Source organism: Oncorhynchus tshawytscha, unplaced genomic scaffold (genome assembly GCF_018296145.1).
Source record: "Oncorhynchus tshawytscha isolate Ot180627B unplaced genomic scaffold, Otsh_v2.0 Un_contig_4562_pilon_pilon, whole genome shotgun sequence".
Lineage (NCBI taxonomy): Eukaryota > Metazoa > Chordata > Actinopteri > Salmoniformes > Salmonidae > Oncorhynchus > Oncorhynchus tshawytscha.
In genome coordinates, this window is record NW_024609665.1 from 35001 (window position 1) to 62500 (window position 27500).

Below are 27500 nucleotides of genomic sequence, written 5' to 3' on the forward strand. Positions count from 1 at the left end.
GAGCAAGAACCACCCCAAGCTGCTGCTCCGAAGGTGAGGGGAGAGGGGAGAAGTGTGTGTGTGTGTGTGTGTGACTCTCGTGGGCCATCTCTGGCCTCATTAAGACAAAGGCCTTGGCTCTGTCCTCACCTCTCTGTGTCTGGGGAGAGGGGTGAGTGACTTCACTTCTCCAGAACACCTGCACAAACTCACACACACACTTCTCTGTCTCTCTTCATCACTCTATTCTCTTGCTCTCTTTCTCGCGCTCTCTTCATCACTCTCTTTCGCGCTCTCTTCATCACTCTCTTCTCTCGCTCTCTTTCTCTCTCTCTCTTTCTCTCTCTCTCTATCTGCGACAGAGTAAATGATTGGGCCCTCACGGAGCTCTTAAGCATTTAAGCTCTGAACAGCTGACTAATGCTAACATCAACGCTGCATTAGCTTTATCCTACACATTAACACTCATAGATTTCCACTCAATGGTAATGGCCAACTGTGGCTGTGGGTTCGCTTTCCCTCTCCAAGCCGCTCTCAGTCGATCATTAATACCAATGTTCGTACTTCTTCTCCAACTCTAACTCTCTAGAATGGCTGGTTTATGCTAAAACTAAGAACAGGGTAAAATCCTTATTTACTATATAGTGCAGTACTTTTGGCCAGGGCCCATAGGGTGCCATTTGGGATGCGTCCTTTGAAACTGGACTTTGTGGAATTAGTGTATTAGTCAAGCAGCAAGCCGATCAGCCACGCCTGATCGCTCCATATTCACTGTTTCATGGCGGTGACATGTGGAATTAACTTCAATGACATTGAAATGATCACTTTGTCTCAGAAACATGTACTACTCTGACACGCACATCATTAGAATATAATTACGATTAATTAGCGGAGAATCCAATTAAAAAAAGCTGTAAAAATCCTCACTTGAAAAAGAAATGGGATTGTTAAAAGCCCTAGCTACTCCCTGCTCAATCAGCACTTCCCTGTGTGTCAGTCTGTATCATATACACAGTACCACCACTTCAATTCAACACCATATCACCATATATGGTGCTGGAGGTGTTGTGACCATCTCGGTTACCCTTGAAAAGACGTTGGTCCGTGTGGTCGTTGTATCACACATTTGCTCAGGGTGCTCACTGCTCAGTCAGCCTCCCCAATGATTTGATAGGCATGTCGTAAATGAATTTAATCTTCCTAATTTCAATTGCAAACCTCCCGTCCTCCCTCAGGCGAAATCCTCCTCCCCAATGAAGATAGACACAGATTCCTCTGTTCGCTAGCTGTTCACTAACATGAGAGTGTATTGAGCGTATCGTTGTGTCAGAAAATGAACCGCATATTCACATCATGAAGGAGACGTTTAACAGAAAGATCTTGGATGCGGCATTTGATTAATGCTGTATGGGCAAGGCATGATTAATCGCACCCAGAGCTTCCGGAGCCATTACCAGGCAATAAACTCCCTCAATCCCAAATGAAACAATACTACAGTACTTACTATAGAATTCTGTAGTATAGTGTAGAATATTATACTAAACGCTGTAGTGTCACTTGATCGTGTATAGTACTTACTATAGAATGTTGTAGTATACTGTAGAATACTATAATAAATATTACAGTTTTATCTGAAAAGAAACACTGTAGTAAATATTTGAGTAATGTCTACAGTATATATGGAAATACTAGTGTCTTTAATTTGCATATACCCTGCCCAATCCCCTCCCCAAAATCCCAATTTGTGCCACCCATAAGTGAGAAACCTACATGCCAAGTACAGCCCATATATTGTGTTCCTTACATGTTATAGAAAAGAGCTCTCTGTTCAGACCACAGTCCTATCTATCTAAAGGTTGTGGAAAATGTGATCTTTAAGTATTTGTCCGGTAGGTTGTGTCAAGGCGAAAGCCCCCAATCCTATGTCAAAGACAATAAAACAAAAACACTATAGTAAATAATACATTAATGTCAGCAAAACACTACAGTAAATATTACAGTATAATACAGTCTGTAAAAACAATACTGGAACTACCAGACTAGAGGGGCTAGCTGCTGGAACTCTACCAGACTAGAGGGGCTAGCTGCTGGAACACTGTCAGACTAGAGGGGCTAGCTGCTGGAACAAAGTCAGACTAGAGGGGCTAGCTGCTGGAACACTGTCAGACTAGAGGGGCTAGCTGCTGGAACACTGTCAGACTAGAGGGGCTAGCTGCTGGAACACTGTCAGACTAGAGGGGCTAGCTGCTGGAACACTGTCAGACTAGAGGGGCTAGCTGCTGGAACACTGTCAGACTAGAGGGGCTAGCTGCTGGAACACTGTCAGACTAGAGGGGCTAGCTGCTGGAACACTACCAGACTAGAACACTGAACACTACCAGACTAGAGGGGCTAGCTGCTGGAACACTGTCAAACTAGAGGGGCTAGCTGCTGGAACACTGTCAGACTAGAGGGGCTAGCTGCTGTATAGAGACAAAGTAGAATCTCAATTCAACGGCTCAGACACAAGAGGTATGTGGTAGGGTCTACAGTCAATCACGGATTACAAAAAGAAAACCAGCCCCGTCACGGACCAGGATGTCTTGATCCCAGGCAGACGAAATAACTTTTTTGCCCTCTTTGAGGACAATACAGTGCCACTGACACGGCCCGCAACTAAAACATGCGGACTCTCCTTCACTGCAGCCGACGTGAGGAAAACATTTAAACGTGTCAACCCTCGCAAGGCTGCAGGCCCAGATGGCATCCCCAGCCGCGCCCTCAGAGCATGCGCAGACCAGCTGGCTGGTGTGTTTATGGACATATTCAATCAATCCCTATCCCAGTCTGTTGTTCCCACATGCTTCAAGAGGGCCACCATTGTTCCTGTTCCCAAGAAAGCTAAGGTAACTGAGCTAAACGACTACCGCCCCGTAGCACTCACTTCCGTCATCATGAAGTGCTTTGAGAGACTAGTCAAGGACCATATCACCTCCACCCTACCTGACACCCTAGACCCACTCCAATTTGCTTACCGCCCAAATAGGTCCACAGACAATGCAATCTCAACCACACTGCACACTGCCCTAACCCATCTGGACAAGAGGAATACCTATGTGAGAATGCTGTTCATCGACTACAGCTCGGCATTTAACACCATAGTGCCCTCCAAGCTCGTCATCAAGCTCGAGACCCTGGGTCTCGATCCCGCCCTGTGCAACTGGGTACTGGACTTCCTGACGGGCCGCCCCAGGTGGTGAGGGTAGGCAACAACATCTCCACCCCGCTGATCCTCAACACTGGGGCCCCACAAGGGTGCGTTCTGAGCCCTCTTCTGTACTCCCTGTTCACCCACGACTGCGTGGCCACGCACGCCTCCAACTCAATCATCAAGTTTGCGGACGACACAACAGTGGTAGGCTTGATTACCAACAACGACGAGACGGCCTACAGGGAGGAGGTGAGGGCCCTCGGAGTGTGATGTCAGGAAAATAACCTCACACTCAACATCAACAAAACTAAGGAGATGATTGTGGACTTCAGGAAACAGCAGAGGGAACACCCCCCTATCCACATCGATGGAACAGTAGTGGAGAGGGTAGTAAGTTTTAAGTTCCTCGGCGTACACATCACACACAAACTGAATTGGTCCACCCACACAGACAGCATCGTGAAGAAGGCGCAGCAGCGCCTCTTCAACCTCAGGAGGCTGAAGAAATTCGGCTTGTCACCAAAATCACTCACAAACTTCTACAGATGCACAATCGAGAGCATCCTGTCGGGCTGTATCACCGCCTGGTACGGCAACTGCTCCGCCGACAACCGTAAGGCTCTCCAGAGAGTAGTGAGGTCTGCACAACGCATCACCGGGGGGGGCAAACTAGGTGCCCTCCAGGACACCTACACCACCCGATGTCACAGGAAGGCCATAAAGATCATCAAGGACAACAACCACCCGAGCCACTGCCTGTTCACCCCGCTATCATCCAGAAGGCGAGGTCAGTACAGGTGCATCAAAGCAAGGACCGAGAGACTGAAAAACAGCTTCTATCTCAAGGCCATCAAACTGTTAAACAGCCACCACTAACATTGAGTGGCTGCTGCCAACACACTGACTCAACTCCAGCCACTTTAATAATGGGAATTGATGGGAAATGATGTAAAATATATCACTAGCCACTTTAAACAATGCTACCTAATATAATGTTTACATACCCTACATTATCCATCTCATATGTATACATATATACTGTACTCTATATCATCTACTGCATCTTTATGTAATACATGTATCACTAGCCACTTTAACTATGCCACTTTGTTTACATACTCATCTCATATGTATATACTGCACTCAATACCATCTACTGTATCTTGCCTATGCCGCTCTGTACCATCACTCATTCATATATCTTTATGTACATATTCTTTATCCCCTTACACTTGTGTCTATAAGGTAGTAGTTTTGGAATTGTTAGCTAGATTACTTGTTGGATATTACTGCATTGTCGGAACTAGAAGCACAAGCATTTCGCTACACTCGCATTAACATCTGCTAACCATGTGTATGTGACAAATAAAATTTGATTTGATTTGGTTTGATTTGCTGGAATACTGTCAAATCAAATCAAATCAAATCAAATTTTATTTGTCACATACACATGGTTAGCAGATGTAAATGCGAGTGTAGCGAAATGCTTGTGCTTCTAGTTCCGACAATGCAGTAATAACGAGCAAGTAATCTAACTAACAATTCCAAAAAAACTACTGTCTTATACACAGTGTAAGGGGATAAAGAATATGTACATAAGGATATATGAATGAGTGATGGTACAGAGCAGCATAGGCAAGATACAGTAGATGATATCGAGTACAGTATATACATATGAGATAAGTATGTAAACCAAGTGGCATAGTTAAAGTGGCTAGTGATACATGTATTACATAAGGATGCAGTCGATGATATAGAGTACAGTATCAACGTATGCATATGAGATGAACAATGTAGGGTAAGTAACATTATATAAGGTAGCATTGTTTAAAGTGGCTAGTGATATATTTACATCATTTCCCATCAATTCCCATGATTAAAGTGGCTGGAGTAGAGTCAGTGTCATTGACAGTGTGTTGGCAGTAGCCACTCAATGTTAGTGGTGGCTGTTTAACAGTCTGATGGCCTTGAGATAGAAGCTGTTTTTCAGTCTCTCGGTCCCAGCTTTGATGCACCTGTACTGACCTCGCCTTCTGGATGACAGCGGGGTGAACAGGCAGTGGCTCGGGTGGTTGATGTCCTTGATGATCTTTATGGCCTTCCTGTAGCATCGGGTGGTGTAGGTGTCCTGGAGGGCAGGTAGTTTGCCCCCGGTGATGCGTTGTGCAGACCTCACTACCCTCTGGAGAGCCTTACGGTTGAGGGCGGTGCAGTTGCCATACCAGGCGGTGATACAGCCCGCCAGGATGCTCTCGATTGTGCATCTGTAGAAGTTTGTGAGTGCTTTTGGTGACAAGCCGAATTTCTTCAGCCTCCTGAGGTTGAAGAGGCGCTGCTGCGCCTTCCTCACGATGCTGTCTGTGTGAGTGGACCAATTCAGTTTGTCTGTGATGTGTATGCCGAGGAACTTAAAACTTGCTACCCTCTCCACTACTGTTCCATCGATGTGGATGGGGGGGTGTTCCCTCTGCTGTTTCCTGAAGTCCACAATCATCTCCTTAGTTTTGTTGACGTTGAGTGTGAGGTTATTTTCCTGACACCACACTCCGAGGGCCCTCACCTCCTCCCTGTAGGCCGTCTCGTCGTAGTTGGTAATCAAGCCTACCACTGTTGTGTCGTCCGCAAACTTGATGATTGAGTTGTCAGACTAGAGGGGCTAGCTGCTGGAACACTGTCAGACTAGAGGGGCTAGCTGCTGGAACACTGTCAGACTAGAGGGGCTAGCTGCTGGAACACTACCAGACTAGAGGGGCTAGCTGCTGGAACACTGCCAGACTAGAGGGGCTAGCTGCTGGAACACTACCAGACTAGAGGGGCTAGCTGCTGGAACACTACCAGACTAGAGGGGCTAGCTGCTGAAACACTGTCAGACTAGAGGGTCTAGCTGCTGGAACACTGTCAGACTAGAGGGTCTCCAGGCTGGAACACTGTCAGACTAGAGGGGCTAGCTGCTGGAACACTACCAGACTAGAGGGGCTAGCTGCTGGAACACTACCAGACTAGAGGGGCTAGCTGCTGAAACACTGTCAGACTAGAGGGTCTAGCTGCTGGAACACTGTCAGACTAGAGGGTCTCCAGGCTGGAACACTGTCAGACTAGAGGGGCTAGCTGCTGGAACACTGCCAGACTAGAGGGGCTAGCTGCTGGAACACTACCAGACTAGAGGGGCTAGCTGCTGGAACACTACCAGACTAGAGGGGCTAGCTGCTGAAACTCTGTCAGACTAGAGGGTCTAGCTGCTGGAACACTGTCAGACTAGAGGGTCTCCAGGCTGGAACACTGTCAGACTAGAGGGGCTAGCTGCTGGAACACTACCAGACTAGAGGGGCTAGCTGCTGGAACACTACCAGACTAGAGGGTCTCTAGGCTGGAACACTGTCAGAGGGAGAGGGACATTCCTTCTCTGATTACTTTGTAACCATCCGTATTTCCAGGCACCATTTTGCTTTTGTTTTGGCCCCGTTTGAGTGTTGATAACCTGGTAAATGCAATGTTAAACATGCTGTCATTAGGGTGTGGAATTACATTTTCCCTCAGGGGATCATTTATGTTTATTAATTTGATTATAGACTGTGTTTAGGAGGTTACCTTCCTACCTCCCTACCTAACTAACTAACTAGGTATTTCCATCACATTTCCACTCTAGGCCGTCCCTCACTCCCAGCTTGTATCAGTCAGTCTCTTCACCCACCTCAAACTTGCATTGTGTTTCTATACGTCTCCAGCATGGCTTCTAACATCTTCTCATACCATCCTTCAAACCTCTTCCCTTATCCTCTTCTGATCATCCACTCATGCCATCCACAGCCCTCCCTGGCGGGTGTAAACTCCACCTAGCAGTCCTCCAACATCCCAGCATGCCTCTCTGTGTGTCTCTGTGAGGGCCAGCGGTGGGGCGTCACCCTTAGTAATGAGCTAGCTGTTAACCGCTAGTGCTAGCACACACAGTAACCTCAGTGTGGAGGCTAACTATTAGCTGCTATCGCTAACACACACAGTCACCCTCAGTGTGGAGGCTAACTGTTAACACACACAGTCCCCCTTAGTGTGGAGGCTAACTGTTAACACACACAGTCACCCTCAGTGTGGAGGCTAACTTTTAGCCGCTTGTGCTATCACACGTGGCCACCCTCATTCTGAAGGCTAACCTTTAGCTGCTAGCCCTAACACACGGTCACATACTTGCTGCTTGGCCCTGGATACACGCCCAAAATAGAGGAGACACCCAGACTCACTCAGCTGTGATGAGAAGGCTAAATCTGGGCTCGGAGTAACACCCCCCGTCCCTCAATATATCTCTCCCTTCCTCCTCCCTATGTGTCCTCCCAATCTCCCTCTCATTGTCTCTCTCCATCTCTCTCTCTCTCTCCCGCTCTATCCATCTATCTCCCGCCCTCTCTCTCTCTCCCCCGCCTCTGCGCAGGTCATCTCTCTTTCTCTCTCTTTTCTCTGTCTTTCCCCCCTCTTTGCCTTTTTACTTGATTACTAAATCACTGCTCAAAGTGCATAAGCAGGACATCTTTGGCACTGTGTCCAGACCAGCTTCCCATCACCGCTTCCAAGACAAACTCTCCACCCCTCTCCTCCACTCTCCTGCACTCTCCACCACTCTCCCCCCTCTCCCCCACTCTCCACCCCTCTCCTCCACTCTCCACCTCTCTCCTCCCCTCTCCTCCACTCTCCACCACTCTCCACCCCTCTCCCCACTCTCCTCCCCTCTCCTCCACTCTCCACCCCTCTCCACCCCTCTCTCCACCACTCTCCACCCCTCTCCTCCACCCTCCACCCCTCTCCTCCCCTCTCCTCCACTCTCCACCCCTCTCCTCCACTCTCCACCCCTCTCCTCCACTCTCCACCCCTCTCCTCCCCTCTCCACCCCTCTCCTCCACTCTCCACCCCTCTCCTCCACTCTCCACCCCTCTCCTCCATTCTCCTCCACGCTCCTCCACTCCACTTTCCTCTCCTCCTCCACTCTCCACCCCCTCCTCCACTCTCCACCCCTCTCCACCCCTCTCCTCCACTCTCCACCCCTCTCCTCCACTCTCCACCCCTCTCCTCCACTCTCCACCCCTCTCCTCTCCTCTCCTCCACTCTCCACCCCTCTCCTCCCCTCTCATCCACTCTCCATTCTCCTCTCCTCCACTCTCCATTCTCCTCTCCTCCATTCTCCTCCACTCTCCTCTCCTCCACTCTCCTCTCCCGCCTTTCTCTACATCCCCATCTGCCCGTCTCAACCTCAGCTGAAGCACACCACCAGGCAAACTAACTAACGAGAGACTTCCACAACCATCTGTCGCATTTCTGCGCCCTCCTCTGTCAGCCCCCTCTCCTTTCTCCAACCCCCCACCCCCTGCTTACACCCTCTCATTCTCTCTTCATGCATACTGAAATAGCTGCTGAACCTTTTCCACGGCTCAGATTTCTTTCATCCATCTATGATATAATATATCATTTTAAAAATCGGGGCTACTATTATTTCCTTTAACCAGCAACCGTCCATCTGCCTCTCCTGATGCACACACACACACACACCCACACACACACACAAACACACACACACGCACACACAGGGGATAATAATCAGTAGGAGTTAAAGGTCCTCTGATTATACTGTGAGGATTATCTCAGTAGTGCTAGTAAGAAGACGTCAGCCTAAGCACTGAGACTGCTTCTACGTCCCAAATTGTACCCTATTCCCTATGTAGTGCACTACTTTTGATCAAGGATGAGGTTGTGAAAAGTAGTGCAAAAGTAGTGCTCTATAAAGGACATAGGGTGCCATTGGGTACGCAGTCTGTGCTCTGCGTCAGACAGCCAATCTTCTCCCCAGGAGCCCGAGTGGGAAATTGAAATCATTTTTGACTTCATGCTGTGGTGCTTTAACACGTGGGATTGGAGGAAGGGGGCGTGGCTAGCAGCAGAGCTACAACGTAGCTGCGTGTTTGGTTAACAGAGAAAAGCCTTGTGACCCCCACTTGGCCCAGAGGAGGGTAGAGTGAAAAACGTCACTGAGAATCCTGTTCTTTAACATCTTATTGATTTTAAGAGCTTATCTATCACAATCAATAACACCCTAGGACGATATGGTATACAGAGCCCTCATTAATGACCTCTGGTGTCAAAACTCTGTTTGTAAGCCACATCTGTTGTTTCAGCACCCATGGTTTAGATTATCATGATCAGTGCGATGCCAGATGCCTGTAAAGAAATGTCTGTGGGATGAGTGGGAGAGCTGTGAAGATACATTGAGCGTTAAGCCTCCGTTTTATAGAGCGTCGCTCTGCACGTCATACTAATGCGTCCCCCCGAATCTGCAATCCAGGAATTCACTGGTTCCCATATCACGTGCAGAGGCAAAACAACTGCTCTGTAACCAGGGGAAACTAAGTACCAACAAGTTGACTTGGTTGACTGGGTGCCAAGCGGGCACACTACTTCATGCCAACATGCAATATCACAGAGCATTACAGCCATGTTAACGTATCAGTAACGTTACTGATACGTTGTAGAGATGTGGCTAAGGAGGTTGAGGAGGCTGAGGAGGCTGAGGAGGTTGAGGAGGTTGAGGAGGTTGAGGAGGTTGAGGAGGTTGAGGAGGCTGAGGAGGTTGTTGGACCGTTGTGGACATGTTAGGTACAGCAGCCCTTCATCCCATCTTCCCTATAGGCAGGGCTTGGATAGAGGATGGCCATTTGGACTCCCTGTGGGGCAGTGCCAAAACAGATCATTACTGGAGGGCCTGGCTCGCACTGCCAAAAAAACCACAAACACACACAGTTACACACACCTTTCTGAACTCGTTCTTTAAGAACACAACACACACAGTTACACACACCTTTCTGAACTCGTTCTTTAAGAACACAACACACACAGTTACACACACCTTTCTGAACTCGTTCTTTAAGAACACAACACACACAAATCAAATCAAATCAAATCAAATTTATTTATATAGCCCTTCGTACATCAGCTGATATCTCAAAGTGCTGTACAGAAACCCAGCCTAAAACCCCAAACAGCAAGCAATGCAGGTGTAGAAGCACAGTTACACACACCTTTCTGAACTCGTTCTTTAAGAACACAACACACACAGTTACACACACCTTTCTGAACTCGTTCTTTAAGAACACAACACACACAGTTACACACACCTTTCTGAACTCGTTCTTTAAGAACACAACACACGCAGTTACACACACCTTTCTGAACTCGTTCTTTAAGAACACAACACACACAGTTACACACACCTTTCTGAACTCGTTCTTTAAGAACACAACACACACAGTTACACACACCTTTCTGAACTCGTTCTTTAAGAACACAACACACGCAGTTACACACACCTTTCTGAACTCGTTCTTTAAGAACACAACACACACAGTTACACACACCTTTCTGAACTCGTTCTTTAAGAACACAACACACACAGTTACACACACCTTTCTGAACTCGTTCTTTAAGAACACAACACACACAGTTACACACACCTTTCTGAACTCGTTCTTTAAGAACACAACACACACAGTTACACACACCTTTCTGAACTCGTTCTTTAAGAACACAACACACACAGTTACACACACCTTTCTGAACTCGTTCTTTAAGAACACAACACACACAGTTACACACACCTTTCTGAACTCGTTCTTTAAGAACACAACACACACAGTTACACACACCTTTCTGAACTCGTTCTTTAAGAACACAACACACACAGTTACACACACCTTTCTGAACTCGTTCTTTAAGAACACAACACACACAGTTACACACACCTTTCTGAACTCGTTCTTTAAGAACACAACACACACAGTTACACACACCTTTCTGAACTCGTTCTTTAAGAACACAACACACACAGTTACACACACCTTTCTGAACTCGTTCTTTAAGAACACAACACACACAGTTACACACACCTTTCTGAACTCGTTCTTTAAGAACACAACACACACAGTTACACACACCTTTCTGAACTCGTTCTTTAAGAACACAACACACACAGTTACACACACCTTTCTGAACTCGTTCTTTAAGAACACAACACACACAGTTACACACACCTTTCTGAACTCGTTCTTTAAGAACACAACACACACAGTTACACACACCTTTCTGAACTCGTTCTTTAAGAACACAACACACACAGTTACACACACCTTTCTGAACTCGTTCTTTAAGAACACAACACACACAGTTACACACACCTTTCTGAACTCGTTCTTTAAGAACACAACACACACAGTTACACACACCTTTCTGAACTCGTTCTTTAAGAACACAACACACACAGTTACACACACCTTTCTGAACTCGTTCTTTAAGAACACAACACACACAGTTACACACACCTTTCTGAACTCGTTCTTTAAGAACACAACACACACATAAAATAACAAAAAGAGGAGAAAACACGGGAGCTGAAAGAGGAGATAAAGACTTTTACTGACACCCCTCCTCCCTCTCCAAGTCATTCTGTTATTCTTCCATTTTACTGAGACCCCTCCTCCCTCTCCAAGTCATTCTGTTATTCTTCCATTTTACTGAGACCCTCCTCCCTCTCCAAGTCATTCTGTTATTCTTCCATTTTACTGAGACCCCTCCTCCCTCTCCAAGTCATTCTGTTATTCTTCCATTTTACTGAGACCCCTCCTCCCTCTCCAAGTCATTCTGTTATTCTTCCATTTTACTGAGACCCCTCCTCCCTCTCCAAGTCATTCTGTTATTCTTCCATTTACTGAGACCCCTCCTCCCTCTCCAAGTCATTCTGTTATTCTTCCATTTTACTGAGACCCCTCCTCCCTCTCCAAGTCATTCTGTTATTCTTCCATTTTACTGAGACCCCTCCTCCCTCTCCAAGTCATTCTGTTATTCTTCCATTTTACTGAGACCCCTCCTCCCTCTCCAAGTCATTCTGTTATTCTTCCATTTTACTGAGACCCCTCCTCCCTCTCCAAGTCATTCTGTTATTCTTGTCTTTTACTGAGACCCCTCCTCCCTCTCCAAGTCATTCTGTTATTCTTCCATTTTACTGAGACCCCTCCTCCCTCTCCAAGTCATTCTGTTATTCTTGTCTTTTACTGAGACCCCTCCTCCCTCTCCAAGTCATTCTGTTATTCTTGTCTTTTACTGAGACCCCTCCTCCCTCTCCAAGTCATTCTGTTATTCTTCCATTTTTCTGAGACCCCTCCTCCCTCTCCAAGTCATTCTGTTATTCTTGTCTTTTACTGAGACCCCTCCTCCCTCTCCAAGTCATTCTGTTATTCTTGTCTTTTACTGAGACCCCTCCTCCCTCTCCAAGTCATTCTGTTATTCTTGTCTTTTACTGAGACCCCTCCTCCCTCTCCAAGTCATTCTGTTATTCTTCCATTTTACTGAGACCCCTCCTCCCTCTCCAAGTCATTCTGTTATTCTTCCATTTTACTGAGACCCCTCCTCCCTCTCCAAGTCATTCTGTTATTCTTCCATTTTACTGAGACCCCTCCTCCCTCTCCAAGTCATTCTGTTATTCTTCCATTTTACTGAGACCCCTCCTCCCTCTCCAAGTCATTCTGTTATTCTTCCATTTTACTGAGACCCCTCCTCCCTCTCCAAGTCATTCTGTTATTCTTCCATTTTACTGAGACCCCTCCTCCCTCTCCAAGTCATTCTGTTATTCTTCCATTTTACTGAGACCCTTCCTCTCCAAGTCATTCTTTATTCTTGTCTTTTACTGAGACCCCTCCTCCCTCTCCAAGTCATTCTGTTATTCTTCCATTTTACTGAGACCCCTCCTCCCTCTCCAAGTCATTCTGTTATTCTTCCATTTTACTGAGACCCCTCCTCCCTCTCCAAGTCATTCTGTTATTCTTGTCTTTTACTGAGACCCCTCCTCCCTCTCCAAGTCATTCTGTTATTCTTCCATTTTACTGAGACCCCTCCTCCTCTCCAAGTCATTCTGTTATTCTTCCATTTTACTGAGACCCCTCCTCCCTCTCCAAGTCATTCTGTTATTCTTGTCATTTTACTGAGACCCCTCCTCCCTCTCCAAGTCATTCTGTTATTCTTCCATTTTACTGAGATTCCCCTCCTCCCTCTCCAAGTCATTCTGTTATTCTTTCTTTTACTGAGACCCCTCCTCCCTCTCCAAGTCATTCTGTTATTCTTCCATTTTACTGAGACCCCTCCTCCCTCTCCAAGTCATTCTGTTATTCTTCCATTTTACTGAGACCCCTCCTCCCTCTCCAAGTCATTCTGTTATTCTTCCATTTTACTGAGACCCCTCCTCCCTCTCCAAGTCATTCTGTTATTCTTCCATTTTACTGAGACCCCTCCTCCCTCTCCAAGTCATTCTGTTATTCTTCCATTTTACTGAGACCCCTCCTCCCTCTCCAAGTCATTCTGTTATTCTTCCATTTTACTGAGACCCTCCTCCCTCTCCAAGTCATTCTGTTATTCTTCCATTTTACTGAGACCCCTCCTCCCTCTCCAAGTCATTCTGTTATTCTTCCATTTTACTGAGACCCCTCCTCCCTCTCCAAGTCATTCTGTTATTCTTCCATTTTACTGAGACCCCTCCTCCCTCTCCAAGTCATTCTGTTATTCTTGTCTTTTACTGAGACCCCTCCTGAGACCCCCCTCTCCAAGTCATTCTGTTATTCTTGTCTTTTACTGAGACCCCTCCTCCCTCTCCAAGTCATTCTGTTATTCTTCCATTTTACTGAGACCCCTCCTCCCTCTCCAAGTCATTCTGTTATTCTTGTCTTTTACTGAGACCCCTCCTCCCTCTCCAAGTCATTCTGTTATTCTTCCATTTTACTGAGACCCCTCCTCCCTCTCCAAGTCATTCTGTTATTCTTCCATTTTACTGAGACCCCTCCTCCCTCTCCAAGTCATTCTGTTATTCTTCCATTTTACTGAGACCCTCCTCCCTCTCCAAGTCATTCTGTTATTCTTCCATTTTACTGAGACCCCTCCTCCCTCTCCAAGTCATTCTGTTATTCTTCCATTTTACTGAGACCCCTCCTCCCTCTCCAAGTCATTCTGTTATTCTTCCATTTTACTGAGACCCCTCCTCCCTCTCCAAGTCATTCTGTTATTCTTCCATTTTACTGAGACCCCTCCTCCCTCTCCAAGTCATTCTGTTATTCTTCCATTTTACTGAGACCCCTCCTCCCTCTCCAAGTCATTCTGTTATTCTTCCATTTTACTGAGACCCCTCCTCCCTCTCCAAGTCATTCTGTTATTCTTCCATTTTACTGAGACCCCTCCTCCCTCTCCAAGTCATTCTGTTATTCTTCCATTTTACTGAGACCCCTCCTCCCTCTCCAAGTCATTCTGTTATTCTTCCATTTTACTGAGACCCCTCCTCCCTCTCCAAGTCATTCTGTTATTCTTGTCATTTTACTGAGACCCCTCCTCCCTCTCCAAGTCATTCTGTTATTCTTGTCTTTTACTGAGACCCCTCCTCCCTCTCCAAGTCATTCTGTTATTCTTGTCTTTTACTGAGACCCTCCTCCTCTCCAAGTCATTCTGTTATTCTTCCATTTTACTGAGACCCCTCCTCCCTCTCCAAGTCATTCTGTTATTCTTGTCTTTTACTGAGACCCTCCTCCCTCTCCAAGTCATTCTGTTATTCTTCCATTTTACTGAGACCCCTCCTCCCTCTCCAAGTCATTCTGTTATTCTTCCATTTTACTGAGACCCCTCCTCCCTCTCCAAGTCATTCTGTTATTCTTCCATTTTACTGAGACCCCTCCTCCCTCTCCAAGTCATTCTGTTATTCTTCCATTTTACTGAGACCCCTCCTCCCTCTCCAAGTCATTCTGTTATTCTTCCATTTTACTGAGACCCCTCCTCCCTCTCCAAGTCATTCTGTTATTCTTCCATTTTACTGAGACCCCTCCTCCCTCTCCAAGTCATTCTGTTATTCTTGTCTTTTACTGAGACCCCTCCTCCCTCTCCAAGTCATTCTGTTATTCTTCCATTTTACTGAGACCCCTCCTCCCTCTCCAAGTCATTCTGTTATTCTTCCATTTTACTGAGACCCCTCCTCCCTCTCCAAGTCATTCTGTTATTCTTGTCATTTTACTGAGACCCTCCTCCCTCTCCAAGTCATTCTGTTATTCTTCCATTTTACTGAGACCCCTCCTCCCTCTCCAAGTCATTCTGTTATTCTTCCATTTTACTGAGACCCCTCCTCCTCTCCAAGTCATTCTGTTATTCTTGTCTTTTACTGAGACCCCTCCTCCCTCTCCAAGTCATTCTGTTATTCTTCCATTTTACTGAGACCCCTCCTCCCTCTCCAAGTCATTCTGTTATTCTTGTCTTTTACTGAGACCCTCCTCCCTCTCCAAGTCATTCTGTTATTCTTCCATTTTACTGAGACCCCTCCTCCCTCTCCAAGTCATTCTGTTATTCTTCCATTTTACTGAGACCCCTCCTCCCTCTCCAAGTCATTCTGTTATTCTTCCATTTTACTGAGACCCCTCCTCCCTCTCCAAGTCATTCTGTTATTCTTCCATTTTACTGAGACCCTCCTCCCTCTCCAAGTCATTCTGTTATTCTTCCATTTTACTGAGACCCCTCCTCCCTCTCCAAGTCATTCTGTTATTCTTCCATTTTACTGAGACCCTCCTCCCTCTCCAAGTCATTCTGTTATTCTTCCATTTTACTGAGACCCCTCCTCCCTCTCCAAGTCATTCTGTTATTCTTCCATTTTACTGAGACCCCTCCTCCCTCTCAAGTCATTCTGTTATTCTTCCATTTTACTGAGACCCCTCCTCCCTCTCCAAGTCATTCTGTTATTCTTGTCATTTTACTGAGACCCCTCCTCCCTCTCCAAGTCATTCTGTTATTCTTGTCTTTTACTGAGACCCCTCCTCCCTCTCCAAGTCATTCTGTTATTCTTCCATTTTACTGAGACCCCTCCTCCCTCTCCAAGTCATTCTGTTATTCTTCCATTTTACTGAGACCCCTCCTCCCTCTCCAAGTCATTCTGTTATTCTTGTCATTTTACTGAGACCCCTCCTCCTCTCCAAGTCATTCTGTTATTCTTCCATTTTACTGAGACCCCTCCTCCCTCTCCAAGTCATTCTGTTATTCTTCCTTTTACTGAGACCCCTCCTCCCTCTCCAAGTCATTCTGTTATTCTTCCATTTTACTGAGACCCTCCTCCCTCTCCAAGTCATTCTGTTATTCTTCCATTTTACTGAGACCCCTCCTCCCTCTCCAAGTCATTCTGTTATTCTTCCATTTTACTGAGACCCCTCCTCCCTCTCCAAGTCATTCTGTTATTCTTCCATTTTACTGAGACCCCTCCTCCCTCTCCAAGTCATTCTGTTATTCTTCCATTTTACTGAGACCCCTCCTCCCTCTCCAAGTCATTCTGTTATTCTTGTCATTTTACTGAGACCCCTCCTCCCTCTCCAAGTCATTCTGTTATTCTTGTCTTTTACTGAGACCCCTCCTTCCTCTCCAAGTCATTCTGTTATTCTTGTCTTTTACTGAGACCCCTCCTCCCTCTCCAAGTCATTCTGTTATTCTTGTCTTTTACTGAGACCCCTCCTCCCTCTCCAAGTCATTCTGTTATTCTTGTCTTTTACTGAGACCCCTCCTCCCTCTCCAAGTCATTCTGTTATTCTTCCATTTTACTGAGACCCCTCCTCCCTCTCCAAGTCATTCTGTTATTCTTGTCTTTTACTGAGACCCCTCCTCCCTCTCCAAGTCATTCTGTTATTCTTGTCTTTTACTGAGACCCCTCCTCCCTCTCCAAGTCATTCTGTTATTCTTGTCTTTTACTGAGACCCCTCCTCCCTCTCCAAGTCATTCTGTTATTCTTGTCTTTTACTGAGACCCCTCCTCCCTCTCCAAGTCATTCTGTTATTCTTCCATTTTACTGAGACCCCTCCTCCCTCTCCAAGTCATTCTGTTATTCTTGTCTTTTACTGAGACCCCTCCTCCCTCTCCAAGTCATTCTGTTATTCTTCCATTTTACTGAGACCCCTCCTCCCTCTCCAAGTCATTCTGTTATTCTTCCATTTTACTGAGACCCCTCCTCCCTCTCCAAGTCATTCTGTTATTCTTCCATTTTACTGAGACCCCTCCTCCCTCTCCAAGTCATTCTGTTATTCTTCCATTTTACTGAGACCCCTCCTCCCTCTCCAAGTCATTCTGTTATTCTTGTCTTTTACTGAGACCCCTCCTCCCTCTCCAAGTCATTCTGTTATTCTTCCATTTTACTGAGACCCTCCTCCCTCTCCAAGTCATTCTGTTATTCTTCCATTTTACTGAGACCCCTCCTCCCTCTCCAAGTCATTCTGTTATTCTTGTCTTTTACTGAGACCCCTCCTCCCTCTCCAAGTCATTCTGTTATTCTTCCATTTTACTGAGACCCCTCCTCCCTCTCCAAGTCATTCTGTTATTCTTGTCTTTTACTGAGACCCTCCTCCCTCTCCAAGTCATTCTGGTATTCTTGTCTTTTACTGAGACCCTCCTCCCTCTCCAAGTCATTCTGTTATTCTTCCATTTTACTGAGACCCCTCCTCCCTCTCCAAGTCATTCTGTTATTCTTCCATTTTACTGAGACCCCTCCTCCCTCTCCAAGTCATTCTGTTATTCTTCCATTTTACTGAGACCCCCCCCTCCCTCCATCTCCAAGACATTCTGTTATTCTTCCATTTTACTGAGACCCCTCCTCCCTCTCCAAGTCATTCTGTTATTCTTCCATTTTACTGAGACCCCTCCTCCCTCTCCAAGACATTCTGTTATTCTTCCATTTTACTGAGACCCTCCTCCATCTCCAAGACATTCTGTTATTCTTCCATTTTACTGAGACCCCCTCCTCCCTCTCCAAGACATTCTGTTATTCTTCCATTTTACTGAGACCCCTCCTCCCTCTCCAAGACATTCTGTTATTCTTCCATTTTACTGAGACCCCCCTCCTCCTCTCCAAGACATTCTGTTATTCTTCCATTTTACTGAGACCCCTCCTCCCTCTCCAAGACATTCTGTTATTCTTCCATTTTACTGAGACCCCCTCCTCCCTCTCCAAGACATTCTGTTATTCTTCCATTTTACTGAGACCCCTCCTCCCTCTCCAAGACATTCTGTTATTCTTCCATTTTACTGAGACCCCTCCTCCTCTCCAAGACATTCTGTTATTCTTCCATTTTACTGAGACCCCCCTCCCTCCCTCTCCAAGACATTCTGTTATTCTTCCATTTTACTGAGACCCCTCCTCCCTCTCCAAGTCATTCTGTTATTCTTCCATTTTACTGAGACCCTCCTCCATCCCTCTCCAAGTCATTCTGTTATTCTTCCATTTTACTGAGACCCTCCTCCCTCTCCAAGTCATTCTGTTATTCTTCCATTTTACTGAGACCCCCCTCCTCCCTCTCCAAGTCATTCTGTTATTCTTCCATTTTACTGAGACCCTCCTCCCTCTCCAAGTCATTCTGTTATTCTTCCATTTTACTGAGACCCCTCCTCCCTCTCCAAGTCATTCTGTTATTCTTCCATTTTACTGAGACCCCTCCTCCCTCTCCAAGTCATTCTGTTATTCTTGTCATTTTACTGAGACCCTCCTCCCTCTCCAAGTCATTCTGTTATTCTTGTCATTTTACTGAGACCCTCCTCCCTCTCCAAGTCATTCTGTTATTCTTGTCTTTTACTGAGACCCCTCCTCCCTCTCCAAGTCATTCTGTTATTCTTGTCTTTTACTGAGACCCCTCCTCCCTCTCCAAGTCATTCTGTTATTCTTGTCATTTTACTGAGACCCCTCCTCCCTCTCCAAGTCATTCTGTTATTCTTCCATTTTACTGAGACCCCTCCTCCCTCTCCAAGTCATTCTGTTATTCTTGTCATTTTACTGAGACCCCTCCTCCCTCTCCAAGTCATTCTGTTATTCTTGTCTTTTACTGAGACCCCTCCTCCCTCTCCAAGTCATTCTGTTATTCTTGTCTTTTACTGAGACCCCTCCTCCCTCTCCAAGTCATTCTGTTATTCTTGTCTTTTACTGAGACCCCTCCTCCCTCTCCAAGTCATTCTGTTATTCTTCCATTTTACTGAGACCCCTCCTCCCTCTCCAAGTCATTCTGTTATTCTTGTCATTTTACTGAGACCCCTCCTCCCTCTCCAAGTCATTCTGTTATTCTTCCATTTTACTGAGACCCTCCTCCCTCTCCAAGTCATTCTGTTATTCTTCCATTTTACTGAGACCCTCCTCCCTCTCCAAGTCATTCTGTTATTCTTCCATTTTACTGAGACCCCTCCTCCCTCTCCAAGTCATTCTGTTATTCTTCCCTTTTACTGAGACCCCTCCTCCCTCTCCAAGTCATTCTGTTATTCTTCATTTTACTGAGACCCCTCCTCCCTCTCCAAGTCATTCTGTTATTCTTCCATTTTACTGAGACCCCTCCTCCCTCTCCAAGTCATTCTGTTATTCTTCCATTTTACTGAGACCCCTCCTCCCTCTCCAAGTCATTCTGTTATTCTTCCATTTTACTGAGACCCCTCCTCCTCTCCAAGTCATTCTGTTATTCTTCCATTTTACTGAGACCCCTCCTCCCTCTCCAAGTCATTCTGTTATTCTTGTCTTTTACTGAGACCCCTCCTCCCTCTCCAAGTCATTCTGTTATTCTTTCATTTTACTGAGACCCTCCTCCCTCTCCAAGTCATTCTGTTATTCTTCCCTGAGACCCTCCTCCCTCTCCAAGTCATTCTGTTATTCTTCCATTTTACTGAGACCCCTCCTCCCTCTCCAAGTCATTCTGTTATTCTTCCATTTTACTGAGACCCCCCCTCCTCCATCTCCAAGACATTCTGTTATTCTTCCATTTTACTGAGACCCCTCCTCCCTCTCCAAGACATTCTGTTATTCTTCCATTTTACTGAGACCCCTCCTCCCTCTCCAAGACATTCTGTTATTCTTCCATTTTACTGAGACCCCTCCTCCATCTCCAAGACATTCTGTTATTCTTCCATTTTACTGAGACCCCTCCTCCCTCTCCAAGACATTCTGTTATTCTTCCATTTTACTGAGACCCCTCCTCCCTCTCCAAGACATTCTGTTATTCTTCCATTTTACTGAGACCCCTCCTCCCTCCCTCTCCAAGACATTCTGTTATTCTTCCATTTTACTGAGACCCCTCCTCCCTCTCCAAGACATTCTGTTATTCTTCCATTTTACTGAGACCCCTCCTCCCTCCCTCTCCAAGACATTCTGTTATTCTTCCATTTTACTGAGACCCCTCCTCCCTCTCCAAGACATTCTGTTATTCTTCCATTTTACTGAGACCCCTCCTCCCTCCCTCTCCAAGACATTCTGTTATTCTTCCATTTTACTGAGACCCCTCCTCCCTCTCCAAGTCATTCTGTTATTCTTCCATTTTACTGAGACCCCTCCTCCATCCCTCTCCAAGTCATTCTGTTATTCTTCCATTTTACTGAGACCCCTCCTCCCTCTCCAAGTCATTCTGTTATTCTTCCATTTTACTGAGACCCCTCCTCCCTCTCCAAGTCATTCTGTTATTCTTCCATTTTACTGAGACCCCTCCTCCCTCTCCAAGTCATTCTGTTATTCTTCCATTTTACTGAGACCCCTCCTCCCTCTCCAAGTCATTCTGTTATTCTTCCATTTTACTGAGACCCCTCCTCCCTCTCCAAGTCATTCTGTTATTCTTCCATTTTACTGAGACTCCTCCTCCCTCTCCAAGTCATTCTGTTATTCTTCCATTTTACTGAGACCCCTCCTCCCTCCCTCTCCAAGTCATTCTGTTATTCTTCCATTTTACTGAGACCCCTCCTCCCTCTCCAAGTCATTCTGTTATTCTTCCATTTTACTGAGACCCCTCCTCCCTCTCCAAGTCATTCTGTTATTCTTCCATTTTACTGAGACCCCTCCTCCCTCTCCAAGTCATTCTGTTATTCTTCCATTTTACTGAGACCCCTCCTCCCTCTCCAAGTCATTCTGTTATTCTTCCATTTTACTGAGACCCCTCCTCCCTCTCCAAGTCATTCTGTTATTCTTCCATTTTACTGAGACCCTCCTCCCTCTCCAAGTCATTCTGTTATTCTTCCATTTTACTGAGACCCCTCCTCCCTCTCCAAGTCATTCTGTTATTCTTCCATTTTACTGAGACCCTCCTCCCTCTCCAAGTCATTCTGTTATTCTTGTCTTTTACTGAGACTCCTCCTCCCTCTCCAAGTCATTCTGTTATTCTTGTCTTTTACTGAGACTCCTCCTCCCTCTCCAAGTCATTCTGTTATTCTTGTCTTTTACTGAGACCCCTCCTCCCTCTCCAAGTCATTCTGTTATTCTTGTCTTTTACTGAGACTCCTCCTCCCTCTCCAAGTCATTCTGTTATTCTTGTCTTTTACTGAGACTCCTCCCTCCATCTCCAAGTCATTCTGTTATTCTTCCATTTTACTGAGACCCCTCCTCCCTCTCCAAGTCATTCTGTTATTCTTCCATTTTACTGAGACCCCTCCTCCCTCTCCAAGTCATTCTGTTATTCTTCCATTTTACTGAGACCCCTCCTCCCTCTCCAAGTCATTCTGTTATTCTTCCATTTAACTGAGACCCCTCCTCCCTCTCCAAGTCATTCTGTTATTCTTCCATTTTACTGAGACCCCTCCTCCCTCTCCAAGACATTCTGTTATTCTTCCATTTTACTGAGACCCCTCCTCCTCCCTCTCCAAGACATTCTGTTATTCTTCCATTTTACTGAGACCCCTCCTCCCTCTCCAAGTCATTCTGTTATTCTTCCATTTTACTGAGACCCCTCCTCCCTCCCTCTCCAAGTCATTCTGTTATTCTTCCATTTTACTGAGACCCCTCCTCCCTCTCCAAGACATTCTGTTATTCTTCCATTTTACTGAGACCCCTCCTCCCTCCCTCTCCAAGTCATTCTGTTATTCTTCCATTTTACTGAGACCCCTCCTCCCCTCTCCAAGTCATTCTGTTATTCTTCCATTTTACTGAGACCCCTCCTCCATCCCTCTCCAAGTCATTCTGTTATTCTTCCATTTTACTGAGACCCCTCCTCCCTCTCCAAGTCATTCTGTTATTCTTCCATTTTACTGAGACCCCTCCTCCCTCTCCAAGTCATTCTGTTATTCTTCCATTTTACTGAGACCCCTCCTCCCTCTCCAAGTCATTCTGTTATTCTTCCATTTTACTGAGACCCCTCCTCCTCTCCAAGTCATTCTGTTATTCTTCCATTTTACTGAGACCCCTCCTCCTCTCCAAGTCATTCTGTTATTCTTCCATTTTACTGAGACTCCTCCTCCCTCTCCAAGTCATTCTGTTATTCTTCCATTTTACTGAGACCCCTCCTCCTCCCTCTCCAAGTCATTCTGTTATTCTTCCATTTTACTGAGACCCCCCTCCCTCCCTCTCCAAGTCATTCTGTTATTCTTCCATTTTACTGAGACCCCTCCTCCCTCTCCAAGTCATTCTGTTATTCTTCCATTTTACTGAGACCCCTCCTCCCTCTCCAAGTCATTCTGTTATTCTTCCATTTTACTGAGACCCCTCCTCCCTCTCCAAGTCATTCTGTTATTCTTCCATTTTACTGAGACCCCTCCTCCCTCTCCAAGTCATTCTGTTATTCTTGTCTTTTACTGAGACTCCTCCTCCCTCTCCAAGTCATTCTGTTATTCTTGTCTTTTACTGAGACTCCTCCTCCCTCTCCAAGTCATTCTGGTATTCTTGTCTTTTACTGAGACCCCTCCCTCCCTCTCCAAGTCATTCTGTTATTCTTGTCATTTTACTGAGACTCCTCCTCCCTCTCCAAGTCATTCTGGTTATTCTTTCTTTTACTGAGACTCCTCCTCCATCTCCAAGTCATTCTGTTATTCTTCCATTTTACTGAGACCCCTCCTCCCTCTCCAAGTCATTCTGTTATTCTTCCATTTTACTGAGACCCCTCCTCCCTCTCCAAGTCATTCTGTTATTCTTCCATTTTACTGAGACCCCTCCTCCCTCCATCTCCAAGTCATTCTGTTATTCTTCCATTTTACTGAGACCCCTCCTCCCTCTCCAAGTCATTCTGTTATTCTTCCATTTAACTGAGACCCCTCCTCCCTCTCCAAGTCATTCTGTTATTCTTCCATTTTACTGAGACCCCTCCTCCCTCTCCAAGACATTCTGTTATTCTTCCATTTTACTGAGACCCCTCCTCCCTCCCTCTCCAAGACATTCTGTTATTCTTCCATTTTACTGAGACCCCTCCTCCCTCTCCAAGACATTCTGTTATTCTTCCATTTTACTGAGACCCCTCCTCCCTCCCTCTCCAAGACATTCTGTTATTCTTCCATTTTACTGAGACCCCCCTCCTCCCTCTCCAAGACATTCTGTTATTCTTCCATTTTACTGAGACCCTCCTCCTCCCTCTCCAAGTCATTCTGTTATTCTTCCATTTTACTGAGACCCCTCCTCCCTCTCCAAGTCATTCTGTTATTCTTCCATTTTACTGAGACCCCTCCTCCCTCTCCAAGTCATTCTGTTATTCTTCCATTTTACTGAGATCCCTCTCCAAGTCATTCTGTTATTCTTCCCTCCCTCTCCAAGTCATTCTGTTATTCTTCCATTTTACTGAGACCCCTCCTCCCTCTCCAAGTCATTCTGTTATTCTTCCATTTTACTGAGACCCCTCCTCCCTCTCCAAGTCATTCTGTTATTCTTCCATTTTACTGAGACCCTCCTCCCTCTCCAAGTCATTCTGTTATTCTTCCATTTTACTGAGACCCCTCCTCCTCCCTCTCCAAGTCATTCTGTTATTCTTCCATTTTACTGAGACTCCTCCTCCCTCTCCAAGTCATTCTGTTATTCTTCCATTTTACTGAGACCCTCCTCCCTCCCCTCCAAGTCTCCTCCCCTCCCTCTCCAAGTCATTCTGTTATTCTTCCATTTTACTGAGACCCCTCCTCCCTCTCCAAGTCATTCTGTTATTCTTCCATTTTACTGAGACCCCTCCTCCCTCTCCAAGTCATTCTGTTATTCTTCCATTTTACTGAGACCCCTCCTCCCTCTCCAAGTCATTCTGTTATTCTTCCATTTTACTGAGACCCCTCCTCCCTCTCCAAGTCATTCTGTTATTCTTCCATTTTACTGAGACCCCTCCTCCCTCTCCAAGTCATTCTGTTATTCTTCCATTTTACTGAGACCCCTCCTCCCTCTCCAAGTCATTCTGTTATTCTTCCATTTTACTGAGACCCCTCCTCCCTCTCCAAGTCATTCTGTTATTCTTCCATTTTACTGAGACCCCTCCTCCTCTCCAAGTCATTCTGTTATTCTTGTCTTTTACTGAGACTCCTCCTCCCTCTCCAAGTCATTCTGTTATTCTTGTCTTTTACTGAGACTCCTCCTCCCTCTCCAAGTCATTCTGGTATTCTTGTCTTTTACTGAGACCCCTCCTCCCTCTCCAAGTCATTCTGTTATTCTTGTCTTTTACTGAGACTCCTCCTCCCTCTCCAAGTCATTCTGGTATTCTTGTCTTTTACTGAGACTCCTCCCTCCATCTCCAAGTCATTCTGTTATTCTTCCATTTTACTGAGACCCCTCCTCCCTCTCCAAGTCATTCTGTTATTCTTCCATTTTACTGAGACCCCTCCTCCCTCTCCAAGTCATTCTGTTATTCTTCCATTTTACTGAGACCCCTCCTCCCTCCATCTCCAAGTCATTCTGTTATTCTTCCATTTTACTGAGACCCCTCCTCCCTCTCCAAGTCATTCTGTTATTCTTCCATTTTACTGAGACCCCTCCTCCCTCTCCAAGTCATTCTGTTATTCTTCCATTTAACTGAGACCCCTCCTCCCTCTCCAAGTCATTCTGTTATTCTTCCATTTTACTGAGACCCCTCCTCCCTCCATCTCCAAGTCATTCTGTTATTCTTCCATTTTACTGAGACCCCTCCTCCCTCCATCTCCAAGTCATTCTGTTATTCTTCCATTTTACTGAGACCCCTCCTCCCTCCATCTCCAAGTCATTCTGTTATTCTTCCATTTTACTGAGACCCCTCCTCCCTCCATCTCCAAGTCATTCTGTTATTCTTCCATTTTACTGAGACCCCTCCTCCCTCTCCAAGTCATTCTGTTATTCTTCCATTTTACTGAGACCCCTCCTCCCTCTCCAAGTCATTCTGTTATTCTTGTCTTTTACTGAGACCCCTCCTCCCTCTCCAAGTCATTCTGTTATTCTTCCATTTTACTGAGACCCCTCCTCCATCTCCAAGTCATTCTGTTATTCTTCCATTTTACTGAGACCCCTCCTCCATCCCTCTCCAAGTCATTCTGTTATTCTTCCATTTTACTGAGACCCCTCCTCCCTCTCCAAGTCATTCTGTTATTCTTCCATTTTACTGAGACCCCTCCTCCCTCTCCAAGTCATTCTGTTATTCTTCCATTTTACTGAGACCCCTCCTCCCTCTCCAAGTCATTCTGTTATTCTTCCATTTTACTGAGACCCCTCCTCCCTCTCCAAGTCATTCTGTTATTCTTGTCTTTTACTGAGACCCCTCCTCCCTCTCCAAGACATTCTGTTATTCTTGTCTTTTACTGAGACCCCTCCTCCCTCTCCAAGTCATTCTGTTATTCTTGTCTTTTACTGAGACTCCTCCCTCCATCTCCAAGTCATTCTGTTATTCTTGTCTTTTACTGAGACTCCTCCCTCCCTCTCCAAGTCATTCTGTTATTCTTGTCTTTTACTGAGACCCCTCCTCCCTCTCCAAGTCATTCTGTTATTCTTCCATTTTACTGAGACCCCTCCTCCCTCTCCAAGTCATTCTGTTATTCTTGTCTTTTACTGAGACCCCTCCTCCCTCTCCAAGTCATTCTGGTATTCTTGTCTTTTACTGAGACCCCTCCTCCCTCTCCAAGTCATTCTGTTATTCTTCCATTTTACTGAGACCCCTCCTCCCTCTCCAAGTCATTCTGTTATTCTTCCATTTTACTGAGACCCCTCCTCCCTCTCCAAGTCATTCTGTTATTCTTCCATTTTACTGAGACCCCTCCTCCCTCTCCAAGTCATTCTGTTATTCTTCCATTTTACTGAGACCCCTCCTCCCTCTCCAAGTCATTCTGTTATTCTTGTCTTTTACTGAGACTCCTCCTCCCTCCATCTCCAAGACATTCTGTTATTCTGTTATTCTTGTCTTTTACTGAGACTCCTCCTCCCTCCATCTCCAAGACATTCTGTTATTCTGTTATTCTTGTCTTTTACTGAGACCCCTCCTCCCTCTCCAAGTCATTCTGTTATTCTTCCATTTTACTGAGACCCCTCCTCCCTCGCCAAGTCATTCTGTTATTCTTGTCTTTTACTGAGACTCCTCCTCCCTCCCTCTCCAAGTCATTCTGTTATTCTTCCATTTTACTGAGACCCCTCCTCCCTCCCTCTCCAAGTCATTCTGTTATTCTTGTCTTTTACTGAGACCCCTCCTCCCTCCCTCTCCAAGTCATTCTGTTATTCTTGTCTTTTACTGAGACCCCTCCTCCCTCCCTCTCCAAGTCATTCTGTTATTCTTGTCTTTTACTGAGACTCCTCCTTTCTTCTCTACCTCTCCCTTTTAAACTGTCTTTTCATCCCTTTGATTGATGTGCTGAATTTGTCTACATGGAGACCATTTGGAAGTGTGAATGATTATAAGTACGGGGACAGGGTCTGTGGGGAGAGGAGGGAGGAGGGAGAGAGAATGAGGGAGTGGACTGGAGGAATAGAGTGAGGGACACATGAAAGGAAAGATGAAACGTGACCTCCCTGACCCCTGGAGCCGAGGACTCTACCGGCCGCCGCACCAACATAAAAGTGCGGGCGCAAGCAGAGCAGGATGTTAATCCCATCCAGGTGTTGTGCCAATTCTGGTTGGCAGGGGGTGTCAGGCCCGGCCTATTGGCACAGCGGGCACAATCCTCCATCTCTAATTGCGATGGTCCTCCTAAGAGGTGCCAGGAGGGCTCTGAGTGGAGGGGCCAGGAGGGCTCTGAGTGGAGGGGCCAGGAGGGCTCTGAGTGGAGGGGCCAGGAGGGCTCTGAGTGGAGGGGCCAGGAGGGCTCTGAGAGGTGGGGGCAGGAGGGCTCTGAGTGGAGGGGCCAGGAGGGCTCTGAGTGGAGGGGCCAGGAGGGCTCTGAGAGGAGGGGCCAGGAGGGCTCTGAGTGGAGGGGCCAGGACGGCTCTGAGAGGAGGGGCCAGGGGGAGGCTGCAGGTGGCAACCGAATGACACAAGGGGCAGGGGCGTGCACACACACACAATGGCCTAATCCTGAAATATTGATGCCTGTGGCCATGCCTCATTGAGGTGGTGGTGGGGTGAGGTGGGTGGGGGGGGGGTTTGGCAGATTACCCACCACACAGGAG

The 27500-nt window shown here is 46.2% G+C and overlaps 1 protein-coding gene across 1 annotated transcript in view; it reads left to right on the forward strand.

The window, feature by feature from the left end:
* Nucleotides 1–27500, forward strand: part of LOC112241268 (plexin-A4) — a gene marked incomplete at its 5' end in the record, with an annotated part of 117632 nt that overhangs the window by 30840 nt on the left and 59292 nt on the right. The window contains one exon of the mRNA XM_042316750.1: nt 1–33. This exon is cut by the window's left edge and continues 236 nt beyond it. Coding sequence (XP_042172684.1) covers nt 1–33 — 33 coding nt within the window. The remainder of the gene's footprint in view (nt 34–27500) is intronic.